We start from the raw sequence: 25,682 nt of genomic DNA on the forward strand, positions 1-25,682 counted from the left end.
TACGTAACTATCAGTATTTGAGATCATAATACTTAGTTACTTCGCTATTAAATAAATGCACTCATCATATTAAATATTCAACTTACATTTCGTTCAAAATTAATTTAATTTGCATTTGTGTCCTTTATTTTACGCTCATTTTTTTATTATTTTATAATGAAAATCAAACGATACAACTTTGGCTACAAACGCTTAAATGCAAACAACAAAATATGCAATTATCGAATAAAAAGAGATGCGGATTCGTTGAACACACATAACGCACTTTACGTCGCATTGAAAGGGAAAGCATTTCTATAGTAAGCCAATTTGAGTTTCAAAAATTATAACAGAATGAACAAAGGAACACGCCATATTTGTGAGCGATACGATGCGAACTTAATATAAGCGGCCCAACCAAAAATAAGTTAATAACACGTAAAAATGAACATTGTGTAGTTATTTTTTTAATCCTATGCATTTACGCAGGAAAAATAAATAAAATATATTGCATACATTTACTTTTTTAACGCTTTTCCTCGATAATTTGGAAAATAAAACGTCGAGTAATTGAGCTTTTGTTTCGCTACGCAACATGAAATGTTACGTGGCGCAGTGGCAGCGCGTTGGCTGTTGCTTCAAGAGAATCCTTGTTCGATTTTCGGGGACGACATTTTTTCACATTTTTTTCTAATTCAATTACTTATAAACATTATGTTTTTGTTAGTAAACAAATTTAATTAAATCTTTCAAAAGAACGAAAATCTGTGAACAAGTCAAGTCAATTTAAGCATTGGTTACACTGCTCAACAATCTTTAGTTCTATTTTAATACAACCGTAAACACAGTTTAACAGGCGGCATAATTTAATTTTGTCATTATATCGATGGGTCGATCAGTCTGTTGGGTGGTTTGTCATTTGGTTCTTTGGTTTATCGGCTTGTCGACAACTAATGATATAATTGTTTGGAGCCAGCTTCTTTTACATTTCGCAAGCGATTGAATTGACCTTTGAAATATATCATTACCACGCAATGCATGTTGCAGTACATTGTTTTAATACCCAATGATCCACGTATTGGTGTTTTTTCCCTTAAAACGTAGCCCTTTCGTGGCAGAAGCACAACATGTTCTAAGTTAATGGAATTTGCATATAGAAAGTGTCATCATCATAAAAAGTAGATGTGCATGCTATATTTTATGCGCAGTGACCCGATATTTAAATGTAATGAACCCTTGAAATTAGCCATGGGCGTATTTCTATGACAAAGCGGTGCGGGGTATTTTAAAACAAGTTTGAGACAAAAGTCTAGTTGATACTGAAACAGATGTGGTTGTCTTAAACTTTATTCATTTATTCAAAGAATATATTTGGTAACACGGTAACACACTTGTAAGTACATGCATACATTAATTATTAATCTTAATTAAGGACAAAAAATGGTTTCGTCAACATTTCTGCTTTTTGTAGAATATACGAACAAGTAAAGATGTACTGCCAGGATAACGCATTGAAATGGGAAAAACGTAATGCCATAAACTTGTACACAACTTTGTGAAGTCTATACCTTTAAAAAAAACGCCAATCCGTCATTTTTTTTTAAATATTTGTTCCTGCCTGAAATTTGAAAAAAATAGAACATGATTCTGAGTAAACTAGGGATGACCCAGACTTTAAGATGACTCCGTTTCGAATCTCGGAGCGGCTATTTATTTATTCTCTTAAAATTTGTTTATACGATCTTATTTAGTTTCAAATTATTTTAAACGTTAAAAAAAAAACAACAACAAAGCTCAATTAAAGTTTAGAGGATATAGCACAAGAAAATCAGCGGCGATTTTATGCATATTATTTTTGTTTGTACAATCGAAAACTCACTCATAAGACATTTACAACATTTGAGATCCCTACTAAATTGTACTTAGTGCAGATATTTTGTCCAAACGACACTTAGGCACAATGTAAGGTAGTCGGTAAAGCTTAATGTTTAGAATAACTCGTTATGTAATTAACTGAATTACAAATGATGAAATCTGACACTGGCTTGATGGCACCATTAGTAGCTGATTATTCGTGTATATGGTTTAACAAATAACAGACAATGTCTAAACTTGTAATCACTTATACAGTACTGCCATAAATCAATATTTTACAATCGATGAAATTCTATCGTGCACATACACATGTAGTCGCTTGAATAAACACGTAACATCATTGTAAAAATCATATGTGGAAATATATATATACTCCCGTTATATCCCGAATGCATCCCATTAACTCAAACATAGTGATGCGAATTTTATATCAACAGTTAAATAATTTGTTTCCAATGTGGCTTTTAACAGTTTATATTATTCAACAACTTGAAAAAGTACATATTTAATTCAATTTTTATACAATAACAAAAACTATTTGTTTAAAGCAATAAATAGTTAGATTTGATGCCGTTTAAACTAGACAATAACGTCCCACGTATTATACTATTCATTTCAGTATATACTAAGTTCGCCTTGATGTAAGAATATCCGACTGAATTGAACGACAAGGGCAAGAAATAGATTATCCGATAGAAGACAAAAAAAATCTTACGTTAGATTGCAATACTACATAGAATTGGAAAACTAACATTTACTATATATAAATACAAAGAAGAAGTCATTATAAGATATCGTGACAAACAAATCATTCACAATCGCTTCTATCTGTTACGTAAACTTACAGTCATAAAGACGTGATAACTAGTATATAGAAGCAATAGGAAGCATGTTAAAATGTATATCCATTACTTGGCTATTAAACGCTAGAAGATGTTCGAGCGTGGTGAATGGAGCTACAATACGAACTAAGACGAAAACTTGGTATTGAGCCGTGCAAAAACATTCCAATAAAATGTCGATTAAAAAAAATCTAATTCAAAACTGCAAATGCAACTACGTATTTGAACATCACTGTTAATATAAAGTCATGTGTTACTGAATAACCTTTCTAACAAGAAAAAATTAATTATATAGACACGATCTGTGCCTGTGGACTTGCTGTGAAAAAATCACTAACGAACAGTCAAAATATTTTAAAATCAATTTAATACATTTAAGTAATCAGAATCATTTAATAAATTTCTTGCATGAGAATTAATTAGTTTGTGTTAAGATACAACGGTTGCAATTATTATATTTAAGTTAAGGTCGTGTTATTATAGCTCAATGGGTCATTGTCGACCTGAAATGGCCCACTAGTCATGCGGAGGTGACTAGAAGCCGATTCATGTCACCCTGGGATGACTTCAAGCCGATTCTAGTCACCCGGGGTGACTAGAAGCCGATTCATGTCACCCGGGGGTGACCTCAAGCCGATTCTAGTCACCCGGGGTGACTAGAAGCCGATTCATGTCACCCTGGGTGACATGAAGCCGATTCTAGTCAACCGGGGGTGACTAGCGTCGGATTGAAGTTACCCCAGGGTGACATGAATCGGATTCTAGTCACCCCCGGGTGACTTGTGGGCCATTTCAGGTCGACAATTACCCAATGAGCGTTATTATAATAACACAAAATTTATTTAAGTAAAACTGTTACTTATGATATTTGATCATATATTGCATGCCTTGTATTTGAAGAAAATTCAAACATAACGAATATGTTTATGAGTAAAATACTATTTAGACGTTTTTTTGTATGGCTAATCACACAAAGTTGTTGTGAAAAATGATTTTATTAACATGAAATTAGGTAAATCTAGTAGGATGCATCAACATGTGTTGCACGAATCACAATTTAATTTCGTTATAATAGAATTGTTTTGATTGTGTCAGCTCACCAAACGTTCGGCCCGGTACACAATTAATGAACTTGAGGATTAATATAATTCTGGTTTGAAATAAAAACATATGTTTTATTCCATGAAAAAAGTAGATACGAATAACCAGCAACAAAGTTTGCTTGCAACGTAAAAATAAAAGTGTATTGCCATTTCCATAACATATTTGTAACACGTTAACATTTCTATGAATTTTGTAACAACAATAAATGAAAGAAAATATTCTGAACTGTCATTTAATATCAGGAGACGGAAGATTATTTAAATTAGTATTGCATGGATATACAGAAGCACTATAGTTCTAAAAAATTCTATTGGTTTCTCTTTAAAATCATTTTGGCATAACCATCAGAAACATGCGATTTCTATTTGAAATGGCACAATAGGACACATTCAGAGCTTTAAAAAACACACGAAAGTATTAATTTACAAAAATTGAAAAATTGACACTTAAAAGTTTATGCAATATAATTTCGCTGTCCACGCTTTATCCAGTACTTGTCACTGAAAAAAGAAAACATAAACATTCTACTATGCGTATTTATGGAAAAAATAAATAATTATCTAGCACACAACTTCGCTTACATACACATAATTTCATGATTTGATTCAAAAACACCAAAATGACTGGTTGGTGCTTCCAGTGGCCCAATGCCAACAGTTGACATCCAGTTAAGCTAACATTCATATAATGATAAAGTATTAATATTGATGATACTACATGTATTAGCATTGTTGAAAACATCATAGGTAGGGATTCATACTCTTTTTGTTTGCACTTTAACATACCATATACAATATGCTAATACATTGTTTACGGTAGATAACATGATAACAGATAACGCTTCACGCCATTAATTGCTTATTGAGACAAAATAACGTAGATATAAAGCAAAAAAGTGACTGACCATTTTGATGTTAGTTGGCATATAACAGCAACAACCACCGCCAATATCACCAACAAACATACGCATACAATGACGGCAACTGCAAAGGTAAAAAATTCTTAAACTATTCCTGCAAGAAACAATCTTATTTAATGTTCAATTTGTTGACAAATAAGTTCAAAGCCTTAAAAGCGATAACGGACGTACAGAAAAATGCAGAGAAATTATGCGGATCGTTGTTGAAATGCATTATATTAATCCAAAAGCTGTATTATATTCTTTCATATGCAACATATATATCTGCATAATATTGCGTATGTACATATGGTACTGCTTGTCTTTACAATCCTAAGTAATCGTTATAATTATGGTCTTCTAAATGTGGCCTCACTTGTTAATAATTTGTACTTACTAAGCCATGGCGGCATTGGGTCTGGAGCAGGTTTTGAGTAATCCGTTCGTTCGGTACTGGTTGAGATATCCATGGCTGTAGACGATCTTGCTGATGTAGTCGGCGGTGATTCAGATGAAACTGAATTAGCTGTTGATTGTATTGGTGTTGTTGTTTGTATAATTGTTGTTGAAACGGGGATGGTTTGTTGAGTCTCTGAAAATGTTGTTGGAGAGAAGGTTGTTGAAGGAGATGCTGTTGTTATTTTATATGTTGTTGTTTCAGGGGATGTTGTTTTATATAATGGTGTTGTTGTTGGAGAGTTTGTTGTTGTATGAGCGACTGTTGTTGTTGTAGAAGTGGTTGTTACCGTAGGAGCTGTTGTTGTTTGAGGAATGGTTGTTGTAGTTGTTTGTGGCATATATTCGCTTTCAGTGCACGTGACCGTAATCAAAGGAGTCGTTGTGTTACCTGAAGGCAAGAAGGAATACACAGTGGCTTTCAACATACCAACAACTAACAGATACCGGTATAATGGATATTTCAATACTGGAACAGATTATCGTAACTGAGCAGTAACTTGTGTTAAATGTTTATCTTAAATTAACATTCTTATGTATATCTTCTCTATTGACGATTGATTCGCTATGAGTAAGATTTATATAAAAAAGTAGAACAATTTGTAAAAATAATGAAAAAACACTGACTTGGATTAGGCGGCGTTTCTGTCGTGCTGTTGCCGGCTTAAATAATGAATGAAATGATAAGTACATAACTTTGAAGACTAAATCACAAGAACAAATACTGACAACGTCGAAACCAACGGTATATATTCCATTATCTGTATACACAATATAGGCGAAAAAAAAAATTGAATGAGCGCGTGTTGCGATATGGAAACATGTAAACATTTATACGTGATCAGTGTATACTGCTACACATGTTACGATGTTCTTTGGGTTCATTTTGTAGGATTATTATATCATATTGTACCAAAGAAATACTTCATTACATATATAGCTTGATCATGTATTAAAGACATAGTCGATGACACTTTTCTCACTTAAATAAAACTTACAAAGAGTATCGCAGCCTATTTCATCAGATCCATCCTTACATTCTGTGATGTTATTGCATCGCCCACCTTGAGGCCTACACCCTTTACCACTCTCGCAAAGCGCCAGTCCCTCAATACAGATGCCTAACATGGAACAATCATGAGAGTTTTGCTTTAAACAACATCAAACTGCACCCAATAGTTTTGTTCTGCTGTTAGTGTTATGCATTTATAGTAAGGTATTAAGGGTTGGTATCCTTGAGGTGTTAATGTATTCAGATATTTATGTTTGATATCATTGCTTAAGTCGAAGTCCTGCGATCATAACGAAATCGATTTCAAAAGTCCATTGATAATTTATTTTTCTAATTGTTTTCTTTTTGCGTTTAATTATTGGTAGCAATTTATTTATAGTAAGTCCAACTATATAGTTAAATCTACATATAACCCTTATGAACTTAAGTTAAAGTTTCTTTCCAGGAAAGATATTGTATTTGTTACAGGTGCTTTCTTTTACTTGGTAGTTTATGTTAGTTGATAGAAAAGTAACAGCCGCCAGTACAATACAATCTCATATAACATCACTATTTCGTACAACTCAACGTCAAAATGTTGATATATTTTAAAACCGTGTTGTGAATGAATACTTATTGTAAAATAGAATCCACAAACTTTGTTGGGCAAGAAATTCTCCCTTACATTCGATTGTATTTATTTAAGACACATAGCAATGTGTCTTTCAAATACGAACACAATAGCTGTGTCACAAAAATGCACGCCTTCACGATACAGTTTCTGTATAGACAAAGCCACTAGAAAGAAAAAAGACACTGTCATGCACCCAAACATAATTTATTCTCAACAGTGAAAAAGTGACTCATTATTAAAATAAACACAATAACAATAGGCCAACAAATCAGCCAATTTTGAAAATTTAATTCAGCAAAATTCCTTCCTCTATTTGCATCCATATATATGTGCAATTCTGATTAACGAATAATTTGTTTAGGTCAACTTGATTCTGCATATATACTTAGTATGTTTAATTCAACTGAATTGTTCAAAAGCATGAAAGATGTTTAATTAAACTTTACTGTGCAAGATCATATACAAATGTAAATGTCAAAATAATTGCTTATTGAAGTGCAGTTTCATTGACTCGAGAATTATAATCTAAATCTATGGTTTGGGGAATTATGCTTCCGCCAAAGTAGTTCTGCGTAGGAATGAAAATGTTAATAATGAAAGAAAATCGTTTTTTATTGTGTGCTTTAAACGGAATGTTGTTTAAAGTTATGTTATTTTATAATGTTTAAATGTGATTTTGAATCTCTATTAAGACTGACAGCGATTATCAGAAGCACGATTACCTGTTCTACTTTCGCTTTCACTTTTCACTCGTAAAAGAAGTGCTACCCATAATTCCTTTCGCGTTAGTACACAGGTCAGTTAGACCACTGTGTACACAATGCTTTAAAAGTGTCTTTGAGTGTATAGGTTACTACTCAATAAAATATTTGCCCGGACTTTACTTGGATGGAGCGTGAACTCAATCGATTCAAACTCATAAAAGAACACTGTTCTAAGAAACATTAGCATACCGTCTAGAACGAGAACTCATTATATATACAGCATATCTTTCTGCTCTAAACAATGGTTTTTGAAAGTAGGATTAAGTGATAATTCACAAGGTGTTTATCTAAATATGCATGCAACTTCTTAGTGTATCTACATGCAAATGCGGAGAAGAGCTAAATTATCACAACAATCTTATTACCTCCCACACCACAGCTGCCATTGTCCTCATCCGATTCGTCCTTGCAATCCGGATCACTGTTGCATATGGACGCATAAGGAATACAACCACCATCGTTACATTGGAACATACCTGCGCCACAGGATTCTACAATGAAGTACAACTGGAGTTAAAACAATATATGTACATGAAAAGAGTATGTCCCAATCAAATTAATGTGTAAATTATTGTACTGTGCTGCAATGTAAATCGCTCACTTGCCATAAATAAAAGACTTGCATCCTTATTTGAAAATGAGCATGTCATTGTATCAACATGTTATCAGAAGCTTGAAAAGAATAAGCGGGTCATAAAATAATTTATTCATCAATGCTTTGTATCCCGAAACGCTTGAATGACAAATGACCTTTGACCTAGTAAACCCAATTTCCAATAGGGGCCATCTACTGGTTAATGCCAATTCACATGGGAAGTATCAAGCCGATTGGTCAATCAGTTCACACGCTATTTATCGGAATTAATTTTTACCCTTACTGTGTGTGACCTTGAACCTTGAGCCAGTGACCACACTTTCAATAGGGGTCATCTTCTGGCAAAGGTCAATGCACATGGGAAGTATCAAGCTAATTGGTCAAGCCGTTCACAAGTTATTGATCGGAAACGAACTGGTCTACCGACAGACACACAAACCGAAAGACCGACCGACAGCCAGCAAAACAATATACCCCCTCTTCTTCGAAGGGGGGGGGGCATGATAATTTATAAAGTGCCATTTTTGCGTTAATCTGACAGAAGTCATATAATTAAAGATAAAGTCATTGATACTACATGTAGTTATATTTTGGAAAACAACTTACAAAACATAGTATCAGGGTATATCACTAGATTTATGAATTATACCATGAATACTTGCATTGGATGTGGATATGATCACTTTAATGTTTTTCTGGTTTGGAACACGCCCCTAAGGAAAATGGCGGTGGTATTTGCAGTCCATGCATATAAAGGGTCCATCAGTCTGACATTTCGAGAGTATATAAAGTACATTACACAAGTAGTTGGAACTATTTCAGAAAGGGTTGTTCTTATAGATTCGTTGTGTCTGATACATTTCCATCTGAATAACTGTGTATTTCACATAATAAAAATGAAAGTGTGCCTAGAGACAAAGCGTTTTTTTCAGAATTTATATTTGTCGTTTATTTTTTATTCAGTAATGATCTATGAACCTTATTTTATTTTGGAAAAAAATAATTGAACACACATGTTTAATTCTAATCATAGTCTTCGTTTACAACCAAGGACAGTGTGAACCAACGTTTGAACCATAAACGTTTATTGTTAGATCCTTGTTTTAACCTTTACATAAAACCATGAAGTCTTGTGTTTCCTTATTGGATAAGATGTTAGTAGATTAGGGAAAATGTCCGCCATCGGTTTTATCATAATTAAGCTTCACTTAATTGAAATAATTTTAGTGTATGTTTAAAAGCAAGAAAACACTGTTTTCAGACCCGAGTTAAATTCAATAAAGTTTTAATAACAAATAAACGGGCGCAATGTAGATAAGTAGTCAGATTTTTGGCGATATGACTGTATATAGCATTTATACAATATGAAAGTGTAACAGATATTATTCTTAAAAGGAAATATTACATTAAATATTCTTGTAAACATCGCAAATGTGCAGTTTGGAAAGCATCCAGTGCATAGTATAACATATTTCTATGAAAAAACAATTTCAAATGAACGAATATTGATAAAAAAAATAATGAATAGACAAGTAAATGTTTAATGTGATAGAACATACATGGTGACTTTTAACAGACGGTTTGTAGATAAATTCTTGACCTTCAAATGTAGGCAAGCCATTCATTAGGATCAAGTTTCACTCAATTTTATAATGCAACGAGGAACTTTTATTCCGTTTGTTCTTCTTCTGAAAATTCTGAAAGCGCCTATTGGTTAAGGGCTGAAAACTGTACACATGTGCTCAGTTGGGTATTAGTTTAAAATTATTTACATTGTAAGTGACTACAAGTTGATAAAGGGGCACTGACAGCCAACGTAGTAAGGGTATTATGTAATTGGCTGAAAACATAACTGTGTTTTATTTGATATATTTTGCTTTATTTACTCTTTTCTGTTAACTTAAATATAGTTTCAAATGTTAATAATAGGTTAAAGTTTCGGATATAATAAAGCAAGCTTTTAAAGATACAATATAGATATCATGCAATCACGTGGCGCTTGCGACTACCTTATTTGCGCATTACACTGCAACCACACATTGTAATTTCAATTTATAAGAAAGTTTATTTAACTTAAGAGACAGCTGGTTAAGCTATGGTGTTATAAACCAATGCATCAGACATTAACACATATGCCAGCAGTATAACTGTGTGACATGGATGAGCCAAACTTGATTAACCTTATAGGAATTGACTTTTTAAACTTTTGTATATTTTTGCTACTTGTCTTGTTGTGTTGTTTTTGCCACGGAACACATCTCATGTTCATTATATATTTTCAGTACTTACGCCACTCCAATGATACACAGTACTGAGTCAAGTAAGGTGGCTGGTCCTTTCTTACTCCCACGGTAATGTTCATGTTCGTTTGCGTGGTTACGTTAAACGTCGCGTCGTTACATGAGTGTGACAGATTCCCGCCAGGTATCCCCTGACCGGTGTATTCCATGGTGGTACCGCATCTATATAAATCACTTCAGAATGCAAAAGACGAATTGATGGTGTTGATACGTGGTTGGTGAAAACAGATTACATGCATGATAAACTAGTCTTGGTGATCTAAAGATTGTCTGTTCATCAAACGTTTTACCAGAAATTGATTGAAACCAAAACGAGAATGCATTCGCACATATGTTGTAAAAAGAACCTGATCAATAGCCTAATAAAAACACAAGATTTTCGAATCGGGTAATACTTAATTATCGCTAATTATACTGGCTAGATTTTTTAAAATGAAAAATATTCATAATTACTGTGAATTCGTTCCGATAAAATTGGACTTGACCTCCATCTGTTTGACGCCTTGCGCGGTCACAATGCACGTGCACGCAACCAATGACGACAGAGTGGTGCTGCTGGAGGCGTCGACATCAATAAAAACATGTGTGCCGACCACTGTGCTGTTGTGACACATCCGGGCAACTGGTTGATAGAAAAAGCATTGAAATGGCGGCACTGAAATAGCTTATCCATTAAAATTATCCCAGTGCCATCCACTGACACTGCGTCTCGATCCACTTAACAGTTTAAGAATAATTTAAACACGTTACATACATCTGCATTGCGCTGTTGAGATAATAAAGGATTGTCAGTAGGTTAACATTTTATCAGTCATGTATTATTTCGTAAACGCATATTTGATAGTTTACCTGAGGTGTCGTCCATGCAGCTTGACATAACACCTGCGAAAAGAAACATAGTCAATTGATCAAAATTAATCAAAATCAACAGACAGAATAATAATATTATACTCACATGTTTAATAATCCCATCCTTAATGGAAAAGGAACAAATGGTTTGTATGAAAATCAGATATACCCTGTTGATGTTTTTTTAATTAAATGGGAATAAATAATGTGAGCCATTTCGAACGTTGGCGTAGACAAATACCAAATACTACAACTTACAGTGTGGTATATCAAGTTAAAATAAAAAATAACTTTTGTCTTTTGTCCTTGCTGTATTCCCTTATCATACCTCAGTCACAAATAGACACCGATCACCGTCCGATCAGCGGCCAACGTATTTTTCCGCTCATCGGGCTGGCGACCGGCCGATGATCGCACGGAAACCGGGCCAATTCGTAGCATTGGGCGGCGTCCGGATTAATTTGAAGTCTCACTTAAAATTTTACCCGACGTCGGGCCCGGGAAGGAATCGAGTTGAGAACGAAACAAGATCGGACGATCAACGCACGGGTATCGCCCCGCGATCGCCCGACATCGGATTCATTGAACGTGTATCGGCAAAAGTAAAGGTATTTCCCAGAGGCATATACATCGGCCAGCGACCGTCTGATTGCCGGAGGGCCTCCGCACGATGCCCGGCGAACGCCGGACGATGCTTGTTATGATACACGTACAATCAATCCGATGTCGGGCGCACGCCGGGCGATAACCGTTCGTTGATCGTCCGATCCTTTTTCGATCTCAACTCGATTCCTTCCCGGGCCCGACGTCGGGTAAAACAAACTGTGAAATAAAAAATTAATCGGGACGACGCCCGATGTTACAAAATAACCCGGTGTGCGTGCGATCATCGGCCGGCGCCAGCCCGATGAGCGGAAAAAACGGACGGTGATCGGTGTCTATTTGTGACTGAGGTTTTAAACTTTGTCACTCATCGGACGGCGGACGGCTCCGACGTGTCCAGTCTTCCCGATGCCTGGAGATCGGACACATCGGCCGGCGACCGGATTATTTGTGACTGAGGCATCAGCAACGCACGAGTAAATAATCCAGATGATAATGTTTATGTTCTGAAATGCACTAAAGTTAAAACTATAACTATATCTTTGGATATATCTTTCCCGAATTCAAAAAGTAATTGATAGTTTACTGGAAGGGGGTATATCGACAACATTACCGTTACATGCATTAATTGATGCTGCTGTAATATTTCCAGCGCCCTTATAAAGTGTTACTCGAGGCAACGATATTGTTTATATATTAAAAGGTTATATTCCAAACAGCATTTAAGACAACGTTATCGGTAAAATGTGTGTGTTGTTTTAATTTGTAAACGTTATTTTACAACAATTAATTGTAAAATGTCACTTTTATGTGCAAGTTCGTGATGAAAATATTTGAATATGGAAATTTTGTGATGAAATATGAACAATAAAGATGGACGTATGTTTCAATGCACGCAGGTTTAAGGTTTCACTTGTGAGATTGTTAACTGAATTGGATTCGAAAAATAAACCAATAATTCAATGCTATCTTAAACTCGCATTGTGTTTTTACAAACGACGCATAATCAATGATTATAATGGAGTCTCGTCATTCATAAGTACATTTAAGATGATAATGTAATCAAACCAACTCGACGATTTTACATACAGTGTTTAGCATAAGATCCTTAAACTTTACAAAAGATCGTATATGTCAAACCGATTGCAATTGCCTAATCATGGTATGCTATAATACACAATTACTTCAGTTTGTAAATCTTTTTTTGGGATAATGTTTATGAAATTATTTCAAATTTTCAAAATACCGTTTATTGACAGAAATATGCGGCATGATTATATTTTGTTTTCAAAAGTAGTGCATTAACAAAACGTGAAGTGTAAAGGTCTGTTAGTTATATTTTTAAATAGACTCAGGCGGCATGTACAGACAGACAGACAGACAGACAGAATAGTTTCTCACTTTTGTACATAAAACACAATAAAACAGTACAAAATCATTATATATATATATATATATATATATATATATATATATATATATATATATATATATATATATATATATATATATATATATATATATATATATATATATATATATATATATATATGTACAAAACCACTCTAAAAGAGTAACGAGAGACGATAGTTCTAAAAATTCTAAAAGTGTTCAACGAATACATCATAGAATCTTTCATATCTGTTAGAAATATAAAAAAGATTCTTAAGGAAATTCGATTTAAAATGATTAGTGTTTTTAAAATAAATAAAAATTACAACTGTTAGAAATATAAAAAAAGATCCTGATGAAATTCGGTTTAAAGTTATTAGTTTTTATGTGTGCATTTGTAAAGTATATTATTTCAGTTTGGCTTTTAAATTTAAATGTAAACGTTTGTGGCCAAAATATGTTAACATCGCAAATGCGATTAGCTTTTGTAAATATTTTCCTTCAAATAAATAAGCACATGCTCAATGCAAGACTTTTTAAAAGAGGTAACTGCAAAGTTGATAAGCAATTGTCTATGAATTTTCAAATCCAACTCAAGTAAAGAGGATTACTACGTATCTCGTTTTATTCAAATGGTCTGGTATTTGACGCATTTCAATTAAGTGAAATAAAGTCATACATTAATAAAGGCGACATGATAATATGTGATTAAAGTAAACAGAGTTGGTTTTTGTTATCTTTCATTGAAGACAGTTCTTATCAAATAAACCGCATTCCATATAAGATGTGGTGGAAAACATCTAATCGCATTTCAACAAAAGGAGGTGGAATACATCGTATAACAGTGACAATCAAATTCGGATGTTCATTGCACATTTTGTAACTGTAAGCTTCAGTATGATAAAGTAACACATTTTCGTACATTTACGTACGAACACAACAGTCGATATTGACCTAAGATTATTTATCAGTAGATTGCACATTGTAGGTTTCCTAATCAAATAACAGTTATCTTCTTGGATTTTCTACAACCCGGAAGTAAACGTTTGGCGAAAAATAATATATTACGTCAATTATAACGGACATGCATATGTTTCTACCCGCGCCTGACGGAAGTTCCCAGTGATTATTAAGTTATTATTGCATTTGCAGACATCATTATATGTTAAATAATGACCCTGTTACCCGTCATAATAATCGACACGTATTAACTTGACTCTAAAGTAAGTAATTGATGATACCAAATAAGTATAATCTGTTAAATACTGAAATGTGAACGTCACTCTTCAGAGCATTTAAGTGTCACCTACAATTCATCTGTAGGAATTAATTGGGTTTGATAACTACAGAAGCTTACGATTTGTAAAGCTATATGTTATATGTATACGCCGCAGATACTTTTCACGTTCACGATTTAATAGGTTGCTTTCGGCGACCGGTCAAATTGTGTAGCCGGTTGTGCACATAAATGTCGATTTGAGAGAATAAAACACCACCGGCCTTTTTACTTTCGTGGTGGTCGAGCAGAGACAAGCATTTGGTCAAGTACTTTATCTACCTCTTATTACGGGCGGGGAAATGTGTTATTTCCTTGCTCAAGTTTGTGTTTTAGTACTGGCAAACCACTAAGTGCAGCTAAGCTAACACAAGAAAAGTTTTAGTGTCCGTCGTTATATTACTTAAACACTGTTAAAATGGCAAGAAACAAAGAAACATAGGCATGTTTGTATTAACATTTAACTCGTTAAAGCATTACAATAATGAATATAAAGCTGAAAGTGATAATATCACAGAATACATAAAACATCGCGAAGTCAGTTAGCAAATAATTGTATGGTATTTTCTATTTACTAATTGAGATTCTTGAATGGCAATTTAATGTTTATCCATAGAAATAAATGACACCCTCGATTCGTGTAAAGTAAATAGTGCATTAGTAAATGGTATTTACCTACCAATACCATGCATCAATCATTATGTATATCGATTAACGACCTTATTATATAATTAATTGAACGTTTGTACACAGCTTAAAGCGAGACACTTACCTTGAATAACACATATTCCAAGAATTGCAACGTAAATCGATTCTCGTTTATTTGACATGGCTACTGATAAGACTATTACCAGGACTTAATCAAACACAAATATACCGATTCAATTCGAAAGTGGGAGTCAGAGTTTCTGTTATCGATAAATAAAATGTCTGAGTTAGGTCGAGGTTATATAAAATTTGACTATCTTTCAAATCTTTTAAATCTTTGCAAACGATTTATGGCCATTGAACATATCGATTTTTCCATTTTATTATTTGGTTATTCTATTAATATCCTTTTGCATTCATTTTGTATCTTGTAACTTAATCTTTCATCGTCAAGAATTGTGAAACTGCTAATCCTACTTGGAAGCAAATAAAGGAATCCAACGCTTCTATTTTTATTTTAAGGTCACACAATCAAACGAGCAACGAGCCTCATCTCTGGCATACCATAGGCGTGTTATAGAAAGCCATTTGCTATAAATAAACTTTTTTTATTCTACTTAACCTTTTTCAACAGAAATGAAATGAGGTTATCTTTTCTTAAAAGACTCATGTAACTAACCTTCCTTATACAAATTGTCAACATAGCATATACCATTTCTGATAATACATATCTTTTTAGTATGTGTTTATAATATAAACAAAAGCAAATGTATGCTTTAAATACAACCATATACACATAAAATGGATAAAACCAGACATAGCAAAAAGAATACAAAGTCAGACGCAGAGGATCCGATGTTTGAGATTTTTAAATAGATGATCTGCCCTGACCCTTTAGGTACTTCATCCTGCACACGAGTTATACGAGTGTTGAACTGGGAAGTCTGGTGTATGTTTCAATTTGAGTGAAACAGTAAACAATCAAATGTGATAACTCGGTCTATGTCGGGCTGATATAATGTCTCGCTACTAGACATCGAGCCGATGTCGGTTCAATGTCGAATTCATTGTGAAAATATGGATCTTTTAAATGACTTCTTAGCTATGAAACTTAATGGCAGTTTCGTATTGTGTATCTTGGTACCGTTTTGGCAATTGGTCACTTGCCTTAAATAAAGGACCAACATATTGTATATAATAAGAATGCAATACTTCTCCTGCAGCTGGAGTTTCACTTATTTATATTGAAGTCGGGACAATATCGGACCTTTTTAAGCAAACACTTAATGCTAATCAAACCGAATTCAGAAGACAGACGAACGGACAAGAGCAAATCCATCTCTGATTGAGGAGGCATAAGACACACGTTTTGTGGCACTATTTTCTCTTCTCTACTTCAAATAAAATATCTCAAACTTTATACTGATTTCGTAAGCTATACCTCTATGACACACTTCAGAAAAAGCTATTTTGAATATCAAAAGCTGAGTCATGGTTCGGCTTGATGGGAGTTTTAAAAAGAGGAGGGATATCATAATTCTTGTAATTCGTATGTGATTTATCTAATTTTCAATGAAGTTAGTATTGTGTCAACAAATGCCCTTGTGCGAATACGTGAAGGACCAACCCGGCGACAGAAAATGCTAATGTCGATTCATTACAGATCTTATATCCAATACAATATTTTAGAATAATCATGCTATTCACTGTATATAACATAGCTGTACTTTCATTTTGTGAGTCACAAGAAACCTATGCTATTTGACTGTCTTTCTCAGAGGAAAGTTATTTTCGCTTTGGTACTGTACAAACGGCATTTTTCAGTCGTTTCGTTATTGTGTATTCAACTATTGAAAGGGCATCTACTTTTGCAAAGAAGTGCCATGTTCTGAGATTTATGTCTTGTATTATCTTTATTTACACTTATATGAAATTTAGATTATATTTAATAATAATAAGATTAATTAAACCTAAACGACAACACAACAGCAACAAGAAAATGAACCGGGGTTAACAGATTTAGAGCGTCTATTGAAAAAGACGCGTTAGTAATAGAAGTATTGTTCATGTGAACCCTAGGGCAGGGCCAATTTTAATGACAGGGTAATGATTTGAACTAACATGTTAGAGGATCATTATAGCATTACATGCCCAGTACCCAAACCAAATACAATAATAAACAGTTTAAAAATAAGTAAGTAAGTTGGCATTGACAGCAAAAGTGTCCGATTTTACATTGGTCGGGTTTGAAAGCTCACTGTAAGCACTATGAATCACTTAAGAAACAACCTGTTAGTTAATTCAAAGCTTCTGTATATTGCATAATGCACAACCATTAATTGAAATCGATGAATGTACTAGCTGCCGGTTTCGTCCAACTAATAAACGTTATTTAGTTGCACCAGTTTACACATAGTTAAAGCGACGAAGGAAGCGTATCTATTCAAAAATATAAATATGAACAGTTCCGTATTAATAAAAAATAAATGTTTAACAATGTTCGGCTTAAACATATCTAAATTTGTGTCGTAATCGTCTTCCCAGTCAAAAAGTTCATATTCTGTGACTTCTTCCAGCTCGTTAAAATCATCCAGTTCCGCATTTTCTTTTTCTGTTACTTGTGTTCTTTTTTATCTTCACTCTAAAATGGTCTTAACCTGTCAATGCCTCCCTCTTTTAAACTGTTTCATTCTGCCATTTCTTTCTTCTCGTCCATATGTTTAATCTTCGCGTGCTTTATTATCTTCCTCATATCATTGACAGAACAATTTGGAGGTGCATAACGATTGCACATTTGTTATTTTAAACATCTGTAAGTTCATATACATGTCGTACATGTTTATTTTCAGTTTATAATCAAATGCTAGTTATCTACTTGGATTGTTTACAACGCGGAAGTAAACATTCGGTAAAAATAATGTCAATAAGCACAACGTACATTTGTCTCTACCCACGCCCAAAGGAAGTTCCCAGTGATAATTAAGTTACTATTGCATTTGCAGGAAGTATTCGATTCTTCAATACATTATTTGTAGTGAAGACCCCAAGTTCTTTCACAACACACCTGCCTGAATACGGTATTTGGCTCACGAAAGACGCATTTAGAAGTATGCTGTAATTTCTAGCTATTTGTTTTTTACTTTAATATATATTATTTATTATGGTTGGTTTTGACTTGTGTTGTGGGGGGAAACCAGAGTACCCGGAGGAAACCACACCTGTCCGCAAAGGTGACGGCTAACCAAACTCACATGCTTTCTGGAACGGGGATCGAACCCGGGTCGCATAGGTGAGAAACCCATGTACTAACAACTGCGCTAACCGGACAACCTTTCGAGGCAGTCAAATCACTAAAGGCAATATAATCTTTGTGGTCGCGGTGGGCGGAGGGAGAAGGAACTGGTAAGGACCTTTTTTCTAGCTCTGTCTCAAATGGAGATAGTTGTTATTTCCTCGCTCAAGTATGTGTTATTTGCATTGGTTCACCACTATAGAATGGCCAAAATCAAACCGAGAAACAAACGCATCTGGCATAATATAACCTCAGTATAATGTGGACAGAAAGCTGAAAGTGATAATGTAATAGATCTAATAAAACATTGCGAAGTCAATTTGCAACAATATATGTTTATATTTGTGCCAATAATTTTTATGTTTTATATGTGGACAAAATGAGATTCGTTTAAACATCAACATTTATGTCATTTGAATGTTTAGCAATATCTATAGATAAGACAGATACATTACCCTCGATTGGAGAGCAATTAAATTTTGAATTAACAGGCAAATTGGTTGAATGTATATGCCCCGCCGAATAAATGTATTTCATTGATGTGTGCAAAGCTTAAAGATATCACATATAAACAGATTGAGGTTCATGTTTAAATCTTGTATAGTATCTGAGAAGCATCACATCAGACCAAAACGGAGCATGTATGAAACAAAAACAAACAAACCAACCGCAGTGTAAGTCTGATTTCGTTTTGACAGACCGACATGCGGATCGATTAACATGGCAATCATTGTCAAATAACTGATAAGTGTAGGGTTATTGTTTAAATTAATTGTTATTCTTATTATTCATATGTATACAGTATTTGAAGTAATGTGTTCTTGTATAGTATTTGATAAATAGCCCTTAAAAGTTACATCATACAAAAACAACAAAGGCTAGGTCCACAAAATCATATTTACGAAAGAGTAGGTTTATGGTTTCTTATCAATGGAACTTACCCTATTGTCACCTATATACAAATGAAGTTTCATGTTGAAATTCTATATAGCATCTGAGATATAGCCTTCAAAAGTAACATCCCACAAATAACAAAGGGCAATAACACTTATTGAAGACAGTTTAGGTTTATGGTTCCTGCGCATGGCACTTTTTACATCGATATCTATACACCCATGAATGTTCATGTTGAAATCTGATTTGGTTTCTGAGCTACAGCCCTGAAACATTTGCGACAGACGGACGAACGCGCAACGCCAAAATGTTATATATATATATATATATATATATATATATATATATATATATATATATATATATATATATATATATATATATATATATATATATATATATATTTTTTTTTTTGTATATTTATATATATTTTACAAATTAAACAGCTATACAAGAAAAATTTACCATGAATTTGAAAAAATCCAATCAGTGCTACGTAAATCAATCCGCGTTCACTTGACATTCCCACTGAGTGTGATATTTAGAGTTAATATGACACAAATCTATTCGTCTTTGCGTCTGTATTTTAAATTTCGAAAGTGTGAGACCTGAGTTTCGGTTATTGATTATTTAGATACCTGAGCTATGCCAAGGTTATATATAATTTGTATAGGATCACATTCATTTGTTTTTTGACTATCTTAACAATCTTTTGAAATTATTTATATCCATTTATCATATCGATTTGTATTCCTTTTTATTACTTGGTTCAACGATAAATAACTATTTTCATTCATTTTGTATCGTGCAACTTAATCTTTATTCGTTAAGCATTGTGAAACAGCTCATGTTTACTGGTAGCGCGTTATGGAATTCCAAACTTCTATTTTTATGTCAATGGCTTACTAAACAAACACACACACACACACGCATCGGCCTCATATCGGGCATAACAAAGGCTCGAGATTGCATTTTCATCAGTCCACCTTCATTCGCCGTGTATTAAAAATAAGCTTCTTCTGGTCCGCAACAACTATACCATACCATAATAAATGACTGCAAAATAAGTACACGTGTGTACTAGTCTGTTCAACATATCATTCACTCAAGATTTTGTTTCTAATGTGCTATGAAGTGAAGTTATGGTTTATTCTACAGTACTTCATGTATTTATCCTTAATTTTTAAGGACATTAAGTGCATTGATCTTTAAGATCAAATGCAATAATAAACAGTATAAGAATATCAAAGTAATAGAAGGCACTGACAGCAATAAAGTGTCAAAGTATATATTTGTCGGATTTGAAAGCAAATGGTTCGCCCTATGAATCACTTCAGAAACTACCTGTCATTATAATAAACATATTCACAGTTCATTCTTTAAGAAAGTACTTACGCTTTAATTTGAAATATTCGGCTTAAACTCATTTACAAATGTGTTTCCATTCCAAAAAATATATTGTGTCACTTCTTGCTGCTCTTTCAAATGTACCAATTTCGGCTTTTTCTTCTTCTATTCTGTCATATTATCTTTCTCAAATGACCCTAATTAGTCAATGCTTCCGTTTTTCTTTTTCAACTGTTTTATTCTGTCATTTGTGCTTAATTCTTGTCAAAATATGTATTTTTTCACTGCTTTCTTCTTTTTAAAATGTGTCTTCAATGTTCGGTGTCTTCCATGAATCATTATATGAATTTTAATAGTGTTGCTGGTGTGTTAACTATATCAACATCTTTAAAAATAAATAGTTTGCTTCGTGTTTAGTAATAGTTTAAAAGTACGACTAGAACAAGACTTTACTATACAAAGTAACTATCCCATTAACAATAAAGGTAAATAATTTCTCCAGTTCTTTTTATAGTCTTCAAAAATAAACTGATAATGTTTAAGGCAGCCATGTACCACTGCAAACATATGCATATAAATATCGCTGTGTTAATCAATATCATCATTACAAACTTTAAAAGAATTGCATCAGTGACAGGAGACACATTATATATGTATGCGCGCTTGCACGAACTTATAAAAAAAGAAAATGAAAATATCAAAATGGTCCCCTTGTACCTCGTTGATTCGTTAATGTATTGATGTTGCATATTCGTTACGTTGAAGTTATTTTGACATAATTGCTACCCGATCCCGTAAAAAGTTATGCACCAGAGCCGAATTTTGAATACATGAACCCAGTCAACCAACTGAGACAGCATGTTCCTGTTCAAAATACAGATATTGTCTGGTCGTTTCGAAGGCTATCTTGAAAACAAATTGATTTCGTGGCATGTTTCCCTTTTCCTGCCATCGGAACATATACGCCAGATTTTGCGTATTAGTGTCGTGTACACACGCAGAAATGCAGATTTCGTTTAACTTGTAGTCGAGCCTAACGTACTCTCTTATCGTGATTTGATACATATTTGAGATGTTAACTTTATTTTCGCTAGTTGAATGTTATATTCGCTGATCAGTGTTAACCAATAGGTTGTAGACTTAACGATACATTGTTTTTACTTATTTACCTAAAAACTTTACGTGACTTTATACGTTTTAATAATATATTGTCAGAAACTTAAATATCTCGTAGACGGATTTATTTAAGTTTATTTCTTTAAACTCTTACTTAACCAATACCGATATATATCTGTGTTTGAAAAACAGTCATTAATTGATTGTTGGTTTTTATATCTTTTCTATTCATTTATGCAATAAACATCCTTGTTATTCTAATTAGAATTCCGTGTTGTGTTGATTTTAAGAAAGATCCCGATTTAAACGAACCACTTTACCTATATTAGATTATCAATGGAAGGAATTTGTAGTCAATACAGAGGTTATTATTGATACCTATCACATTTGTAAGGTGAAGGTATTCTTATATTGGATTACGCGGTAAGAATGATAACGCTTGTGATATAATCAGACTGGACTTTCCATCTGTTTCGATATAAATATAGACAAAACAACGCAAGAAATATATGATATATTTTTTGTTTTAGATATGCAACGCATACTTTGTAAAAATAATAATTTCGCCCATTTTGTGTCTTCCTGAATAGTATGCCTGGTTTATTACTGATTTAAACCAGTATAGGCACTTCCCATCGAGGTGAGATCTTGTGAACATGTCGCGTCTTACCCGTACGAAAAAGTACGCCAATACTTTTGGTGAAAACTACCCAGAACAATAAGGCGGTTTCCGTCTTTACTACTATAAAGCGTTATATGTGCTTTAGGTGGACCTTAAAGAGAATAGTGCTCGAAATATGCTTTTTCTTTCGCTTAGGCAGATGGAAACCGCCTAAATAGGCGTAAAACAGTTTTAGCAGGAAAATTTTCCGTCTAAGATCATTCTGTGCTTAGGCGGAAAAATTACACGGAAAACCTTAACCAGAAAAAAAGTCCGCCTAGGGTAAAGCATAATTAATATGGTCAGTAAGGTCACCTTTAATCCTTTAGTCTGAATAGGAAGCCCACGTTCTGCACACACTGGAAAAATTGAAATTAAAAACACATCCAAGATTCAGGTAGAACTACATTTTTTTAATTGTACAAAGTAAAGTGAAATATACAGACTGTAAATATTAAATTGTTCTATTTTATGATATTATATATATATATAAACAAAGTTACGTTTACTGACAGTCAATAAAATATTGTAATTTATATTGTTAAGAAATAAATCCCTACATTTGTATATAAAAACACATTAATTTATCAATCACTGTTATATGACATAACAAGCACAGAAAATAAAGTAAGTTTATGTTTCAAGAAATTACAGTTATTATACTGAGATTAAAATCCCTTTTAGAGCTCTTCTTTTGCCTAAACTGGTGTCAGGAACCATCACTCTGTGACTGCACTAACTGAGATCGTTGTCAGGGGAAAGTTGCTACACAATCTTTTTTGACAATCGCTGAAAGCAAAACAATACAATTTACTATTTTAAAATCATTTTGTTTAGTCAATCTGAATGAAATTATCATAAAGGATCAACTAAAATTACAACTTAAATTATATTTATGCAGCGTGGTTCACCAACTTGCTTCTCTTTATATTTTGCTTTTCACAGTATAAAATAAATGTGACATCTTTCATATGAAGGTCAGTTCATTGGGTGTGAGATAAAAAGAGAATCAGCTGTAGTGTTGATTTAGTTACTACTTAAAAACTAAGTTATATTAAGTTTTGCTAATCACACCTTTAAGTGATAACAATAGCTTTTTTAGTGAGTTATGATGGAACTTTTTTAAATGCTCTGAACTACTTAACAGGTTTGTTTCTATATTTACTCTGTATTGTTTTTTATAATGCTATGTTTATTATAGTTATATTGTTTAACAGGAATATCTGTTTTGGCGAATGGTTTACCTATAACATTTCAAATGCATGCTCAAGCCAGTTATCTTTGCAGTTAATTTCACATTATATAAAATACATAAAGCAGTCAAAGGTGTCTACATGTATATCTTATTGAATGTTTTTTTGCCATATCGAGATTTTAGTCATTTGTGAAATAGAAACCTAGTGTCTTAGCTTCATCAGAGGTCCAGATAAAGATTTTGTATTCCTTAAATCTAATTAGTGAATGTTTTAGTGAACAAACGCGCATTACTGTTGATTTTGGGGTATTTAGTTTTAAGCCAGATATTTCACTATTAAGTCGTGTATTGCGTTTATTAAAACAGTGAATGGGTTAATTGTTCCATGAATTAAGTATGTTGTGTCATCTGCAAAAAGGTTTGTTTCAAAACTGACTTTATCTGGATAAAGATTGAAAAGTGCATGTTGTTTTTGTGATTTTTAAGTTTAGCTTTAGCTTTTGTTACCACTTAATGTCCGTCAATCCATCAGCAGCTTAAAGAGCTATGTATATACCAGAGTAGTTCATAATACCCCCCCCCCTCCGAATCATTCACATATTCTCCTGTCATTTCCGCCCGGAAATAAATTCCGCCCGGAAATTTCCATTCCATTCTAATTTTCGCCCGGAAATCTTTTCCGTCCGGAAATCTTTTCCGCCTCATTAGCATATTTCGACCCAAGTTCCGCCCCATTATCGCCCCGTTTCCGCCTTGTTTCCACCCCGTTTCCGCCTGGAAAACATTCTTTCTTGTAATCACTATATTCCGGGCGGAATCAACAATTTTCCTGGCGGAGCTGTCTTAAATTCCGTCTTAATTCCAGGCGGAACATTTCGTACAGGTTTAAATTTCGTGGTAGAGTACAAATGTAGTCATAAACAAATCTTAGTATTGGTAACATAGCCATTTCATTTGATCACTGATTAAGCAATTGATATTTTACAACTATATTGGTTTTGTAAGATAGAGATACCATTGACTGACTTAGGTCTTTTATGTGAACTTACTACAAAGATAATTGGTTTCATCATTTATTTTAAATGTTAATAATCACCTACCAAAACAGATATTTTTTAAGAACTGTTAAACATTATAACATTACATTAAACATAGCATTATAGGAAAACAATTCAAATAAAACCAATACAAACCTGTTTAATAGTTCAAAGCATTTCCAAAAGGCCGCCAGTTCATAACTCACTGAATTCCTCTGTTAAACTTGTGGAAACACAAAATGTTCATTTCCACATTCTACTTTAATGTTTAAAAATGTTCATCAAAGTCAGTATTTCGTGATTTTGGTAAAACTTAACTTTAAAAAGTCCAAACTTTGCTTTGAAACTACAGTTCAAGCCTGTAACAGGTCCTGCATGGATCTGTGTTTACACATTCAAATTAAATGGCTCACAATCTGAAATCAAACAATCAGAAGAGATTATACACATTTCAGCAAGCAGTGAAAAATGTAGTTTCAAATTACATGTACCAAGAGGGCAAGATTTGTTTGTAATGGGTTAATGATTACGTTCAAGTGAACTGTAGAGGTTGTATTTTTTTGCTGTATACAAGAACTGACATTACAATGGTTATTTTCATTAATAGAGTCAGAGGCTGTCAGACAGGAAAACTTAACAATTAACCCCAGTGGAAATACAATGCACATATATACGGCCAATTTAAAGCAAGGCAGTAAGTAGCAAAAGTCAGGAGAGGGGCTGTTAAATTGAAAAAAACATTTTCATATTGCATGCAACCCTAAATCAAGTTTACTCTAAGACCCCTAATTCAATGATACTTAATGACCATAGTAGATCTACATATACTTTAAGTGTTTAATCAAGGTAAATTATCATACTCACATATTTTAATATTATGACATGTAATATATACATGTTTGGAAATTATTGTATGAATGAACTGAACATAGAT

The 25,682-nt window shown here is 33.4% G+C and overlaps 1 protein-coding gene across 2 annotated transcripts; it reads right to left on the minus strand.

Annotated features, from left to right (window-relative positions):
• Positions 1-1,310: 1,310 nt before the first annotated feature.
• On the minus strand, positions 1,311-20,169 carry LOC127853151 (mucin-2-like). Of its 2 annotated transcripts, none has more exons than XM_052387395.1 (10): positions 19,858-20,169; positions 11,288-11,320; positions 10,892-11,060; positions 10,428-10,600; positions 7,909-8,034; positions 6,153-6,275; positions 5,782-5,817; positions 5,096-5,545; positions 4,705-4,783; positions 1,311-4,300 (listed from the first exon to the last, which is right to left on the minus strand). In XM_052387395.1, the coding sequence occupies exons 1-10, from the start codon at positions 19,913-19,915 to the stop codon at positions 4,255-4,257; spliced, it is 1,293 nt and encodes a 430-aa protein (XP_052243355.1). In that variant the 5' UTR covers positions 19,916-20,169; the 3' UTR covers positions 1,311-4,254. The 2 variants fall into 2 exon arrangements, with proteins under 2 accessions (XP_052243355.1, XP_052243354.1); XM_052387394.1 differs by lacking the exon at positions 19,858-20,169 and adding an exon at positions 15,331-15,667.
• Positions 20,170-25,682: the final 5,513 nt, after the last annotated feature.

Source organism: Dreissena polymorpha, chromosome 12, assembly GCF_020536995.1.
Source record: "Dreissena polymorpha isolate Duluth1 chromosome 12, UMN_Dpol_1.0, whole genome shotgun sequence".
NCBI lineage: Eukaryota > Metazoa > Mollusca > Bivalvia > Myida > Dreissenidae > Dreissena > Dreissena polymorpha.

What these genes read in the sequence shown, in the direction of transcription:
- LOC127853151 (XM_052387395.1), bottom strand. Translation starts at nt 19,915, where the DNA reads ATGTCAAGTGAACGCGGATTGATTTACGTAGCACTGATTGGATTTTTT. An exon ending in CCCAATGCCGCCATGGCTTA is followed by an intron (nt 4,784 to 5,095) that starts GTAAGTACAAAT and finishes TTACCTTTGCAG; the next exon opens with TTGCCGTCATTGTATGCGTA. An exon ending in TGCCAACTAACATCAAAATG is followed by an intron (nt 4,301 to 4,704) that starts GTCAGTCACTTT and finishes TTCTTTTTTCAG; the next exon opens with TGACAAGTACTGGATAAAGC.